Here is a 16,059-nt window from a genome sequence, read left to right on the forward strand (position 1 = left end):
TACTAGTATATTAAAGGGCAAATGATGACTCGTTGATTTTTTTCTTTTGTAGCTTCAACCTTTACCATCAGAAGAAAGCTTACAACAGAAACTTCAGGATAAAACAAACTGGGAAGCATACAAAGCATTGACAGTCATTGATCAAATATTGTATAAAAGACAGGTTCAAAATACAGATTCTTTGTTCTACTGAATACTCAAAATAAATTGTTTTACTTTTGTAGCCGAATCTCAATATGCCAGCTTACTTTAAAGAAATGGCCTAGCAATAGAATACATGTATACAAATGTAAATCATGATCAAATCAGAAAAAAAGAGAACCTCAACATATCATAGTAGTAGCTGCATTTTTACTGAAGCTTTACCTCCTTTTAATATGTAATTAATTACTTCTGTTTATCATCGCTTAACTAAACTACATTACTTTTCATTAACCTGAAACAAGGCGATGGTTGGAAATAAACAAAGTCTTTGCCAAACGATGCTGCATGTTATAACTATTTTGAGTCCATAAGAATGTTAATATAAAACAAGATGTTGTATGGGATCTAATCACCAGAGTCCAATTATCAAGGATATAAGCAACCGTTGGTCTTGTACAGCATTCAACAATGAGCAAAACTCTTAAACAATAAAGTCGGTTATAAAAGACCCTGACATGAAAAATTGTGTATGTTTGTGTTTTTTTCCTTAGATTCTGGAAAATGTTTTTTGTTGATATCCGTGAAATGTTCATTGGAGGTTTTTTTTTCCTGTTTTGTTTTATATCAGTCACTGCTTTATATCTTTTATTTGCGTTATCATAAATCAATCGCAAATCCTACTTTAAGGGGTTCATGTCTCCAAGTCTTTAGTTTTCTGTAGTTGTGCAATGTACGTGTTCGTCTTGCTGTTTTTGTCAATTTTTTATTGTCCCTTGAATGTTTTTTTTTTTGTATCTTTGAATCAATCAAACGTTTTTTTTTTAATAATGTAGGGAAACTAATAGCAATATCCAAGCTAGTACTTTAAGTCTTTTCCTTTTTATTCTGTGTTTTGTGTCCTGTTGGTCTTTTTAAAGCAATGGCATGATCAGTTTATTTTCGACTGATGATTTTGAATGTCCCTTTGGCATCTTTCGCCACTCTTTTAACTATTTTCAAAGTTCGTCAATCTGTTAATTTTGAAAATACAAACCAAAGAAAACATCTGAGTGATATAAAGGAAATCTGAAAGGAACATTGACCGGATGAGTCTACAGGCTAAACATTTACTTCTATGCACTTCTTACACACGATGCCAAGAAGATACATACGATCTGTTACAGCTTCAATTAACATGTGATCCTGAATGGTTCATTGATTTTTTTATTTTGTGTAGATTTTGATATCGAGTTTTTGTGCCAATAGAAATATACCTTTGCTGTTCTATATTGCTAATGTAAGAATTCGATATTTCCTTATATATTTATTTGTAATGTCTCGGATACTGCTCAGCTGTTTTTATAATTTATAGGCCTTTTGTTATTTCACAATTAAAATTTAACAGAAGAAATTACGTCTACTTTTTAAATGAAGGGATTAACTTCACTTTGACAATTCTTTAAGAAATAATTGATGCAAGCTATACTTTATTGTAGTTTTTAACATGGGTAGGCATTATATTCGTGGTTATTTTAGCCTGAGCGATAGTGAGGGCTAAAGTGACACGAATATAATGATTACCCATGTTAAAACTACAATAAAGTATAGCTTGCATCAATTATTTCGATTGTAATTAGGACAATTAAGGTAATTTATATGTCAGATGTGTATAAGTGTAGAGCCATTGTGTAGGCTCTTCCATTAACCTCCCTTTTTAGCTCACCTGGCCCGAAGGGCCAAGTGAGCTTTTCCCATCACTTGGCGTCCGGCGTCCGTCGTCGTCGTCCTGCGTCCGTCGTCGTCGTCCGTCGTCGTTAGCTTTTACAAAATCTTCTCCTCTGAAACTATTGGGCCAAATTTAACCAAACTTGGCCCACAATCATAATTAGGGTATCTAGTTTAAAAATGTGTGGCGTGATCCGGTCAACCAACCAAGATGGCCGCCACGGCTAAAAATAGAACATAGGGGTAAAATGCAGTTTTTGGCTTATAACTCAAAAACCAAAGCATATAGAGCAAATCTGACATGTTGTATAATTGTTGATCAGGTTAAGATCTATCTGCCCTGAAATTTTCAGACGAATCGGACAACCCTTTGTTGGTTTGCTGCCCCTGAATTGGTAATTTTAAGGAAATTTTGCTTTTTTTGTTATTATCTTGAATATAATTATAGATAGAGATAAACTGTAACAGCAATTATGTTCAGCAAAGTAAGATTAACAAATAAGTCAACATGACCGGAATGGTCAGTTGACCCCTTTAGGAGTTATTGCCCTTTATAGTCAATTTTAACCATTTTTCGTAAATCTTAGTTATCTTTTACAAAAATCTTCTCCTCTGAAACTACTGGGCCAAATTTATCGAAACTTGGCCACAATCATAATTAGGGTATCTAGTTTAAAAAATGTGTGGCATGACCCGGTCAACCAACCAAGATGGCCGCCACGGCTTAAAATAGAACATAGGGTGTAAAATGCAGTTTTGGCTTATAACTCATAAACCAAAGCATTTAGAGCAAATCTGACAGAGGTATAAAATGTTGATGAGGTCAAGATCTATCGGCCCTGAAATTTCAGACGAATCGGACAACCCTTTGTTGTGTTTGCTGCCCCTGAATTGGTAATTTTAAGGAGATTTTGTTGTTTTTTGTTATTATCTTGAATATTATTATAGATAGAGATAAACTGTTAAACAGCAATTATGTTCAGCAAAGTAAGATTTACAAATAAGTCAACATTACCGGAATGGTCAGTTGACCCCTTTAGGAGTTATTGCCCTTTATAGTCAATTTTTAACCATTTTCGTAAATCTTAGTTATCTTTTACAAAAATCTTCTCCTCTGAAACTACTGGGCCAAATTAATCCAAACTTGGCAACAATCATCTTTGGGGTATCTAGTTTTAAAAATGTGTCCGGAGACCCGGCCATCAAATCAAGATGGCCGCCACAGCTAAAAATAGAACATAGGGGTAAAATGCAGTTTTTGGCTTATAATTCAAAAACCAAAACATTTAGAGCAAATCTGACATGGGATAAAATTGTTTATCAGATCAAGATCTATCTGCCCTCTAATTTTCAGATGATTCTGACAACCCAATGTTGGGTTGCTGCCCCTAAATTGGTAATTTTAAGGAAATTTTGTTGTTTTTGGTTATTATCTTGAATATTATTATAGATAGAGATAAACTGTAAACAGCAATTATGTTCAGCAAAATAAGATTTACAAATAAGCCAACATGACCGAAACGGTCAATTGACCCCCTAAGGAGTTATTGTCCTTTATAGTCAATTTTTAACAATTTTCATAAAATTTGTAAATTTTTATTAATTTAAGCAGCAAGACTGTTTAGTAAGATAAGATTTACAAACACATTACCATCACCAAAACACAATTTTGTCATGAATCCATCTGCTTCCTTTGTTTAATATTCACATAGACCAAGGTGAGCGACACAGGCTCTTTAGAGCCTCTAGTTTGTTTGTAAAGAAGCAAAACAAAATTATTGGATATAAATCATGGGTTTATTCACAAAGCGAAAGAAGCACGTCATATTAGAATTACAATTAATTTCATTAATTAAGTGTAAAGAATTGTCAAATTTAAGTCAATCCCTTCTTTTACTTCTACGTTGTTTTACTAAGTGTTCATTGTTAGTAGTTGTCTTATGCTTATCTCCGTGATTGGAAATCTTTGGCAAAAATGCAACTTGCCAAGACATTCCAGCAATTTTTGGTTTATTAAAGTTACATGTTTGTTGTTTATAGTTACGGATCCATGATTTTGAAAAAAGGGGTGGGGGCCATCAGAGAAACATTAGAAGAACTTGTAAAAGGTCTATGCATTTGTCATACATATATAACAACGTCCTTGTGTTATATTTTTTTGTCGACTTGATGTTATATTTACTAACCTCTTTTTCAAAATGTTTTATGGATGGAAGTGGTATCATGTTGAAGATTGAAATCTCCAATTATTGAAAAAGGAAGATAACTCCAATTCTAAATTTTACTTCAATAATGACAATGTTGATACTTTGAACAACTTTAAGATTATACACCATGCACAATTCATGGAATATTATTTACAAGTAGGGTTAAAACATACACTCATTTCTCAAGTTGAATACCCCAGTATACATTTCATTGATAAATTTACTTGATATGTTCATATATATATACGAGGATTTGTACAAATCATATATATATAGAATGTATGGAATATAGTGTTTTGTGCAATATTCATTTATCTCCAAGTAGAAATTAAATCTGTACAATTTATATCTATACCACTGTTCATCAATCCAAAATTGATTGAGAGAAAAAAAATCAAAATATAAAATCAAATTAAACAAATCCTAATATTTCTACAATTCTACTAGTACTGCATATATTTAAGTTTTTTGGTGCATTTTATAGTCTGTTTCTATGTATGTTGGTGTTTGATTTTTTAGCAGTTCAATGTTTTTGTTATTCTGTTGTTTTACTGATATGGTTGATTTGTTTCACTTAGTTTTAGTTTGGTCCCCGGATTTGTTTTGGTTTAATTGAATTATGACGATTAAACAGCAGTACACTTCTGTTGTCTTTATTTAATTAAGATTATTGCACCAACATCTCATTCACTCATTAATAGAATGATTATATTGTGTATGCATTTAACATATAAAATACAATATAAATTATATATGAAATAGCAAATTTGTATTGAACAGACTTGAGGCCCATTGAGGTCATGATTTCAGACGTAACATTTCTCAAATTTGTGAATGTTATTGTCCATACAGTAAGTAATATATATCAAAAGAGAGTTTTGGCAGGAAAAACATTTAGTAAAATATACATCTTCCAGTTGATTGCCACCAATTTGGGCTATAAATTGATTCATCTTTTTTACTATAATTTTTTTCTATACAGCTACAGTGAACATTGCAAATTACAATCAAGATGAGCTTAAACTGCATTTTAATACATCATGTCTCATTTAAATTCATATTATAATGGAATAGTTCCACTTTATATTTGTTGTCCAATATCTCCATTCCTGTATCGTTTATATTTCCTTCAATTTAGATAAGAAAATGATGAACGTGTTTTAAAGAATTCATATTTCATAACAAAATTTCAATAGCTAGTAATGATGACAACTACTGCTACTACAGTGTTGTTTCATGACTTGTCTACCCATGAGGGTCTGGTACAATCTGACAGTGTTATGATATTTGGATCTGTAGACTTTCCTTGGTTGATATTCAGGTCTGTTGAGTCTCATTGAAAGATTCTTGGGTCTGTAGACTATCCATGGATGATATATCGGTCCCTAGATTATCCTTCATCTGTGACAAATTTCAGTAATTTTCCGATATCCAAAAATGTTTGTACAAGCTGTTTTCTATCATCTTTTCTGAGAATATTATATGTTCTACTGTGTGTTACAGTTGCTACTTTATTTTGTAAACATCCATTACACAAATTGTCATAATAACCCTCATCTGGTTTAAAAGATGTCAATGTCACCTGAAAAATATAACATATTTTTTTTGTTTCATTTATATTCTTTAGAACACAAGAAACTTGCTGATTTTATGTTGTCAAAGTTTTCCTTCATTGGAATGTTCCTTTTGAGTATCTTGAATCATGAGGTAGTAAAATGGTAAATCTCATTAACCACTAAAAACGAGTAATTTGATTTGTTATTAATTATGCTGCATGTCTACTCAATTGAATAATTTCACATTTTCATGTCAGAACCATTATAGCCCACTAAACAATATTGGTTTTTCTCATTTATGAAGCAGTACAGTTGCCTCTACTTACTTAAATCCACTTCACTTGAACTATGGCAAATAGATGTCTCATTGGCAATCACACCACTTTGCCTTATTTTTATACAAAGTTTAACATAGTATTAAAAAAAAATACATGAAACTTGAATAGTTTTGGCTTCAAATGAAAGACAGATTATTAAATATGATGAAGAAAATGGAAGAATTGAAAGAAAAAAAGAAGTTGATCAATATTCTTTCCTTTCAGTTAAGGGATAATGTGACTTGCTGAAAAATCACTTTTACCTCCAATATGTTTGATAATATAATAAAAACTTACATTTGTTCCTTGTACAATGAAACCATATATTCCATCATTTCCGAAGACTGAAAATGGTAAGGTACACAGAAATTGTCCACCATGTTGACCTATGAGAGAAGATCCAAATTGTTGGGAATAAGATGTTCTCTGTAAGTCTCTTAAATTTCTTGCAAGGTCCACATCTTGATTGCATTGCTTCACCTGAAGTGAAAAAAATCTTAATTTGCCACAGGTAAAATGAGAGGAAAGCACTATCACCTTTCAATAATTGTAAAGAAAAAAAATCCAAACTTGTCTTTATTATATATATTTATATGAATGATATATGATGTTATAAGATAGACATAATGGATTCAGAATTTGTTTTTATTCTTAAATTCAAATATTGTAAACATAAAAATGGCCATCAATCATCCAAGTGTTATTATATTACATCTATGCCAAATTTATTTTCATTTTGTATATAAAAAGAAGATGGTCATCTTCCAATTCTTCCAATAAACTCATTATAGAATAAGATACCAGAATTTAAATTTTGTTTTTTCGCCAGACGCGCTTTTCGTCTTCAAAAGACTCATCAATAATGCTTGAATCCAAAAAAGTATGAAGTTTAAGAGCATAAAGGACCAAAATCCTAATAGTTTTGCCAAATACAGCTAAGGTTATCTATTCAACCATTTAATAAAATATAGAGTAAAAGTGCTTGTAAGCACTGAAGGATAAATAAAGATTGCTACAATTTATCAGTGGAACTTAAAATTAAATATTGCATTGTATAAAGCATTAGTTGTAGCTGATTCAACTACAATTATGACTTTAATGACATCATTGATATTTTTAGAATAGATATTAGATTATTGCACCTTGCAAAAGTTATGAAATTTTCTTGACAAGTGTAACATGTGAAAAATGTCCATTGATATGGTGTATAGAATGGTATGAGGTATGACTAAGCACTATATTTTGTGTAATGTATCTCAAAAGTAGAGAGAATCCTTAGAAGATTTATCATGTCATAGGGGCTGGATTGCATTTAATGCAATCTTTACCCAAAAAATCATCACATTCATTTTACCGTTATAACAGCACAAATCTTCTCCAAACCAGTATCTGTAGGATGGCATAAGATTGCATCTGGACAGGCAACTAAACCTCTACCACAAACTGTCAATGGATAATTTGGAACACTTGAACTACTCCTACAAAGTGAGATACATGTTCATGTAGTTACATGCTTGATTTGACCATTTGTGAATCTTGTTCTATTAAAATCAATATATTCGTTGTATTCTGTTCATAAAAAAGTAAAAGTTGACAAATTTTACATTTATATTAATCTTAGTTATCATTCCATATAAAGTCTGTAAAGTTTTAATCACCAAACAACAAAAGTAATGTAGCAAAGTTAAAAATCTTGTGATAATGGCGGTTGCACACCTGGATACTATATTGTCCAGGGTTTTTTAATTTGTTGGTTTACAGATTTTTCACATGGAAAAGTCGGGTCGGTCAGTCGGAAAAGAAAAAAATATCTTTCAAGACCAAAAAATATATATTAATAAATTGCTTTCCTGAGTGCAGCCTAATACAACTGCATAGGTTGAACTCTGAACAGCTGGGGCAAATATTCAAGCTTGATACTGTCTGAATTATATTGTGATCAAAATTTTTACATAGTATAGGTGTCTGACACAAAATAAATGTCAATATCTTACAAATCTATTGCACAATACTTGCAGTTAAGATTTTTCTTGAAATTTTGAAAAAATTTGAAATTTGAAAAATTTTGAAAAAAAAGTTTGAATCCCTTAAAATAATTGGAACCCCCCCAAAAATTTTGTTTAATCAATCCTTTGAGCAATTACCCCAACATTCAATCCCATCCTTTCTTTTGTAGTAGGGAACCTTGTAGTACAATTTCAGAGATATCCATACTCTTAAACACAAGTTATTGTCTGGAAACTAGAAACACGCTTGTTTTTGGCCCCCAATTCCAACATGAATTGGGTAATTACGCCCAAACTCAATTCCAGCCTTCCTTTTGTGATATTGAATCTTTTGGTACAATGTCAGAGATATCCATACACTTACACACAGGTTAATGGCCAGAAACTACAAAAATGCTTGTTTTTTTGCCCTTAATTCCTAAACTGTTGGCACCATAACCCCCAAAATGAATCAAAACCTTCTACTTGTGGTGTTAAACATTGCCGTTAAAGTTCAGAGCAATTCAAATACTTATACACAAGTTATTATCCCCAAAGCAGAAAAAAGCTTGTTTTGGGCCCCTTTTATGCCCCAATTTCCTGAACGGTTGGAACCATCATCCCCAAAATCAATCCCAACCTTCCATTTAAGGTATTGAACCATCTTAACAAATTTCATAGAGATCCATTCAGTTAAACTAAAGTTATTGTCTTGAAACCAAATGCGTCTTCGGACAACACAGACGACAACAACATCATACCATTATAAGATCACCAAAATTTGTTGCGGTCATATAAAAACAAATGTATAAATTTCACCTTTCTAACAATATGTTTGGTATGTTATTTTGTCAACATTTCTTTAATTTTACTTCTATGAAATATTATTGCTCAACTGTTATAAACATAAAATGCAGATCAATGCATGCAATCATCATACAATTTCCAAAAAGGGGGGTTGTGTCGTTAGACAAAGACCAAATTAAATCGTTATTTCACGAACTAAAAAAACAGATCTGCGTAACTTTCTATCATTTTCAGAAAACTTGGAGAATAATGTTCAAGCACAACAATTAATAAATAAAAATTGCAAACACATTGTACAAAAATAAGCTTTACCATCCATGTATAAAATGTAATAGACTTTGGACAGACTTCGATGTAGTCATGACAGTGTCTACCGGTACATTTAAATGTATGTGTAATGTGTAATACATGTATATACACAGAATTCTGTTGGCATACATGTGTTGTGTTTTAAAACTTAAATTAAACTACACCATTGTTCACTATGACTACAGCATACTTTTTGACTATTTTATAAGTTGAGGTTTGTCTCCTTGAAGCTAAACATGCATCATTGCTTACAAATGTATATAATGATTACTCACACGATATTCAAGCTAAAAATTCTTGCAAAATTAACAAAAAGTTCTTGAAACATTCCATCTGACACTCCTTCCAATATGTCATTTTTTTGTCTTCCAACCACAAATGAAAGTTGCCATATGAAAACCTTAAGGCATGAAGACAACTCTCTGCAAATTCTACAAAACAAAATAAAATAAAACAGTTATTAACCATTTTTGTTAACAGCTTAGTCAAACATATTATAATATCAGTGAATATCAACAAAAAATGTTTACATAGAAACAATGAACAAGTACCAGTATTTTTATATAAAGCAAAATGCAAGCATAGACTAGGAAAAAAACATGTAATTTGCAGAATACAGAAAACAGCAAAAAGCAGAAAAGTTGAAAATTTTAGTCTTCATTAGACTTTAGATGGAAAGTATTCTAATAAATGCGGGTTTCAAACATTCTGGTTCAGTTCTTTATGAACATGATGAATAGGAAATGAAATAAGTACACACGTTATTATCCAGTAACCACCATTTCAAACAACAGCTTAATCACTTATTTTTTTTTAATATTTTATCATGTGTTTATAATCAACCAGGTGCTCTGCAGGGCACAGCTTTATACGACCGCAGTGGTCGAACTCTGAACAGTTGGGGCAAATTTGGTCACAATATTCAAACTTGATCGATACTGTCAGAATTTGGATTGTGATCAAATTTTTGACATACATGTGATATAGGTTTTTGTCACAATATAAATGTGGTCAAAGATCTGACAAATCTATTGCACAATACTGTGCAATTGAAGATTTCTTCTTTAAACTTTCGAAAACAAGCAGTGTAAGGGAGGTAATCAAGTAATCAAACATATATAACAGTATTCTTTAAATTTTAAATGCATTACCTCCCTTACACTGCTTTTAAATTATCCTTTAACAAGAAAAACACTTGTTTTCCCCCTTTCAGGCCCTAACTGCTTAATGATTTGAGCCATAATTAACCCCCCATAAACATCCCTTTGTAGTATGGAAACTTGTGGTATAATTAATATTTCAGTGAGATTTATATCCAACCTTAGTGCAAGAACCCCAAAACTCAATTCCAGCCTTTCCTTTGTAGTAAGAAACCTTGTAGCATAATTTCAGAGGGATCCATTCACTTAAACCCAAGTTATTACCTGTAATCTAGAAAAAAGCTTCTTTTGTCCCTTTTTCGGCCCCTTATTCCTAAATGTTCCGGGATATTAAACCCAAACTAAATCAAAGCCCTCCCTTCGTTATTAAAACTTAATGGTACAATGTCAGAGAGATCCATACAGTTATACATAAGTTATTGTCCGGAAACTACAAAAATGCTTGTTTTTGGCCCCTTTTTGGCCCTTAATTCCTAGACTGTTTGCCCCATAACCCTTTAAATAATCTCAACCTTCTACTTTATGGTATGAACATTGTGGTACAATATCGGAGCAATTAAAATAATAATACACAACTAATTGTCCTGAAACTAGATAAATACTTGTTTGGGCCCAAAGGGGCCCCTAATCTCTAAACCTTTGGGACCATAACCCCCAAAATCAATCCCAATCTTCCTTTTGTGGTAACAAACATTGTGTTAAAATTTTTATTGATTTCTATTAACTTATACTAAAGTTATTATCCGGAAACCATCCGTCTTCGGAAGACGCTGACAACGACGCAGACGACGTGATACCAATATACAACAAAGTTTATTTTAATTTTTGCGGTCGTATAAAAAGTCATCTGCATATATATATACATGTACCTTCATAAAATATGTATATATATATACAGAATATCATATGGCTTTTTCAATATCGTATCCGTATCAACCCGAGACTTATAGTATAACTAATCGCCGTATTTGAATATCAAAAATAAGACAACGCTGTGACCGAACGACGCATGGATTAAACGAGTGCGCAGCACAAGTTTAATCCATAGCGGCGTTCGGTCACAAGTTGTCTTATTTTTTATATTCAAATACGGCGATTAGTTATTCTTTTTATTACATTGGCAAAATTTGGCTTTTTTTATAAAATTAATGTAGAAAATGTAAGGAACTATATCTTTTTCCTACGCATTGACAATTTGTTTTGATCCGACGTTATCGACGTCTTGACAACGCCTATTGTTGTATGACGTCAGAGAGTGAAATAACCACGTTTATTTCACATGTGAAATTATCGGTTTTTATCTAACTGGGAAATCAATGTAATTCATTGCAACCAATGTAATAAACCAATATAATCCCAAGAGCTCTGCTCGAGGGATTATATTGGTTGAGGGTTGATATGCGTGTGTGATATTGAAAAAGCCATATCATATACACTTTATTATATACATATTCCTGAAGTAGATGTTTTTTTATGTAACATGACGTCATACAGAATAGTGATTTGAAAGCCTTTGCAACAGTGACTGCAATCGATGACGTGACGTCATACAGATTAAAGGTGTGATAAAGCTTTTGCAACCGTGCTGATATCGATATCATCACAGGTGGCTGATACAGCACGCTTGCCAATGATTGTATTACACATACAATTTATCTGTATTTACTACTACATGTAAGTATATAATAAACAAATTTATAAGCAAATCTTTGACAAAAATGTTTAACTGTGAATGGAATGATTTGAATGTACAAGTTTGTCAATTGCTTCAAACTTGACCTAAACACAGACCATAACTAAAGCCATTTATGATAAACCGCTTACAGTAATTCATCTCAATATTTTAATCTGCTTACTTTTCTTCCTTTCTTAGGGAATCTATCTCTTCCATTCTTAGCTGTTTTATCTCACACTACATCATTTACACTGTGCACTTTATAAAACATAACTTTTTATTTTACCTGTTAATGTCATTACCTGTCTCTAACATCTGATGTTCCTACATAGTCGGCAATCCAATGAGCGTCCTCAATTATATGCCTTATTTTGAAAGGTCACTGAATTCAATTTCATCAATGTTATTACAGTCAATGTTAAAGATATTATCAATTGCATATTGAAAACATTCACATTTGACTTTGTCTTCAGGGCTACGGAAGCCTAATTTCAAAATTCTTGGAGACCATTCCTTCTTCATTGCAAAATGTGAAAGCCCATTGAAGAACACATCTTCTATATTTGCACATTTTTCAAAATTCATTCTAAAAGGTGATAGGTCCATGGCCGTCCAGTCTGAAATGTTTTTCTTTATCAGGGTTCCCAATGGAAAAATAGTTTTTTTCTGAGTCTGCTTCACTGTGCATGCTCTCTTCTGGATGGGAGACAAAATTGTTCTCCACTTCTGAATTGCGTTTTTTCTTGTTCCCTTTGTACTTAACTTGTTCGCTGTTGTTGTCAGAGGAAGCTCCTGACTCAGTACGACATCTTTTCATTGGTTGATTTGAAGACTCAGGACAAACTGAGTTATCAAAGTTCTCTTTTGAAGATGCCATTCCACTGTACAAAACAAGAAAAAAGGATTTAATAATTTAATTTCAATGAATCATTAAAATTGAGGTGTCAATCATCTGAGCTGAGCAATCAAATATGCCAGTTCAAAGATATGGTCATGACGGCAGTTACTTATATCTGTCATTTGACTTTCATCACCATGTGACTAAAATGTAGGCATTGTTACTACCAAGGGTCCTATGTTGAGTAAATGGTTGAAAAAGTCTAAGGCTATACTGCATGAAAAACTAAAGAAATAAAAATCTAATTAGAATTCTGAATGTCAACCTCCTTTTAGTTTTAGTCGTGAAGCACGTTGTGATAAGTAAGTCCCTTCAGAACAGAATTCTTTCTAGACTATCCTGCAGAAAGACGATCCTGATGATGCTTGAATATTTAATAGGTGCAGCGATACAGGCGCACATTCTATCTGTTAATGACATCATACAGGAATGTGTAATTGCACAATGAATTGGTGATCTTTTTCTGTAAAAAATTTTATTTTTTTATTTTTGGTGTTTTAACGCCACTTTTATTTAGTCTATTTCGTGGCGGTCAGTTTTTATTGGTGGAGGAAGCCGAGTTCCAGGAGAAAACCACCAACCTCCTATAGGAAAACTGACAATCCTAGTCAAGTAAGATTGGAGTCAAGTGCACCTGCACTAGCGGGGTTCAAACTCACAATGCATATAATCTTATATCTAACATGTCTAATCATGCTAATGTAGAAAAACATGTAGATTAACATGTGTAAATTTATACAGAATGTTGATACATGTATAAGTATGTGTATGATTATTTGTTTCAACTGCAGGATGGTACACATGATGCAAGTTGTGTGGTAACCTAGGCACACCCAAGATGATCTCAAAACCTTAACATCCCTATATCATAGACCACAATGAAGGTTGGTTAATATGTTCAATTAAGGGCCAACAAACTTGCTCAGGAAAGTTTTTTTTATAAGAAGGTCAAGAACAGTTTCCCCAGAGGGCATTAACATGATTAATGAAAAACATAGAATGAGTCCCTACCGTCACCTGTTTCCAGTAACGCAGGCTTCAGTACAGGTTTTTACATATTAAGGAATTAATTTCTCCTCCTAAACATCAATATTGAAGAAAAAAATTAACAGCATATTGATTCGTGATAATTTGTATACAAACCATCAAAATTATAATTTCAGTTCAACTACATACATGTACCACATGTCAAGATACATAAGAATCAGTCTTACTGATGATCTATATAAGTTATCCAAAATATTTAACATTTGTTCATGATTATTATGATTATATTTTCTTTGGTGATTTTGTACCCTTTTACACTTGCTGATTATTTATCAAATACATGTATATCAATTAAGTGAAACAGTCTACAAATGTGCATACATGTACATGTACCTTTAATTACCCATACACTTTTTACATGTACTGTACATCATCTGTACATACTCTCTTAAGACCTCCATAAACATGATAAATATAAAAGATAGTACAAAATTGATTTTTTATTTTAAAAAACTGAAAAGGTAATGTATTTCCATTTCAGTGAAAGTGTGTTTATGCATACATGTATAATTACACATTTATACATTTGTAACAAGTCCTTTTACATTAATTTATCATTATCATGATAATTGACTTTTTTTATAAGTACTTCTATTGGTATCTATCTGATAAATTTTGTAAGTAAAGAGTTAAGCCCTTTTCAATTAATTTTTATGGTTTGTTCTTTATAATTACATGTTGTACTGTATATATGTTACACCACTGTCACAGGTTAGGGGAGTCTTTAATCCTGCCATTTTCTATATGTGCCTGTCCCAAGTCAGGAGCATCCAGTTGAGAGGTTCAAGTTTGCTAATGTTAATGTGTTGTTGGTTTATTGTTTTGTTCAGCTCTTGTATTGTTCTGATGCACAACTTTCACATGATTAGGGGAGGGTTGGACACCAGCTTACATGTTAAACCCCACTTTATTCTGTATTTGCCTGTCCCAATCAGGAGCATGTAATTCAGAAGATTTTGTATGTTGCTGTGTTACATATTTCTTTTAGTTCATTATTTTGTACTGTACTGTACTGTACAGTACATAAACTAGGCTTTTAGTTTTCCTGTTTGAATTGTTGTTATTTTGAGGCCTTTTATATACATGGAATAGGAACAGAAATGCAAAGGTAGACAACTCCAGATTTTATAAAAAAATTGCGTGGAAACATTACTTCGGATTACGGCCTTTATTCAGTTTGTAAAGTCTAAAGAAGTTTCGAAGGTGTCTTTACCTTATTCTTGAGGGACTTGTGCATATGTATATCAAGCTAACTTTAAAATAGAGGCACCAATTGGGGCAAAATTTTTCGCTTCCAAAACTACAATTTGTTCGAAAAGGCAAAAAAACAGAATATACAAGATTATGACTTAATTTTATTGTAAATTTATTATATAAATAGGATAGTTAGAACAAACATTGTTTGATTATTTAAAAGGCTGTATTCATATCAAATTATTTTTTTTGATATATAAATAACAAATTGGCTTTAGACATGTTAGACATTTCTGATTTCATTAAATCAAAAGCGAAAAGGAATTCCACATATGTCATCAAGTATTTTTCATTCTATTCATTTTGAAAATTTCTTGTTCCTACTGACTACGAGTATGTTGTATGGGCTTTGTTGAAGGCCATATGGTGACCTATAGTTGTATTTTTTTTATGTTTTATTTGGTCTCTTCAACTCTTGAAAAAGTTGTCTTATTTGTACTTTTTCATTGTTTGGGTTGTTTTTTTTAGCTATTTTTGTTTTAGGTTTACTTCAGGTAAAGACCCGTCACGACGGGAGCTTATCTTTATCAAGCCACCCTGTAATTTCAACAGAACATTTTACAATACTCTAGATCTGTGATTTAAATAAGCTTTCAAACCTGCTAATATTGTGTCGAACTATAAATTATCTGGGCACTTGTTTATGTTTTTGTTGAAGCTAAAACAGGATCTAGTGAACAGAAACCCAGTTTTGGTTCTACAAAATACCACAAAAAAGAATAACCTAACACCGAAAAGACTACTTTGTTTCGGTTATTCTTTTTTTTAGAAATTACAGGGTGACTTAATAAAGCTTAGCTAAGTTAATTTACTCGAGTTTAGAATCGTGGAGCTGTTTGTTCATTAATTATATTACATATAAGTGTCTGAATGGGTGGTCATTCACAACTGTAATCTTTGATTTAGGGTATTTTTTCTCTATTCTCTCTATTTTTTTTTTTTAGTTTTTTTTTTTTACAATTGTTCTCTATTTTCTACATGAGAAAATGACTGTAC

General features: G+C 32.0%; 1 protein-coding gene across 2 annotated transcripts; it reads right to left on the reverse strand.

Annotated features, from left to right (window-relative positions):
* Positions 1-4,115: 4,115 nt before the first annotated feature.
* On the reverse strand, positions 4,116-15,758 carry LOC139506521 (uncharacterized). 2 transcript variants are annotated; one of them, XM_071295482.1, is made up of 6 exons: positions 15,663-15,758; positions 12,167-12,745; positions 9,305-9,460; positions 7,283-7,406; positions 6,226-6,408; positions 4,116-5,637 (listed from the first exon to the last, which is right to left on the reverse strand). In XM_071295482.1, the coding sequence occupies exons 3-6, from the start codon at positions 9,355-9,357 to the stop codon at positions 5,446-5,448; spliced, it is 552 nt and encodes a 183-aa protein (XP_071151583.1). In that variant the 5' UTR covers positions 9,358-9,460; positions 12,167-12,745; positions 15,663-15,758; the 3' UTR covers positions 4,116-5,445. The 2 variants fall into 2 exon arrangements, with proteins under 2 accessions (XP_071151583.1, XP_071151584.1); XM_071295483.1 differs by lacking the exon at positions 15,663-15,758 and adding an exon at positions 13,774-13,846 and having other exon boundaries at positions 4,695-5,637.
* Between the last annotated feature and the right edge of the window lie 301 nt (positions 15,759-16,059).

Source organism: Mytilus edulis, unplaced genomic scaffold (genome assembly GCF_963676685.1).
Source record: "Mytilus edulis unplaced genomic scaffold, xbMytEdul2.2 SCAFFOLD_1469, whole genome shotgun sequence".
NCBI lineage: Eukaryota > Metazoa > Mollusca > Bivalvia > Mytilida > Mytilidae > Mytilus > Mytilus edulis.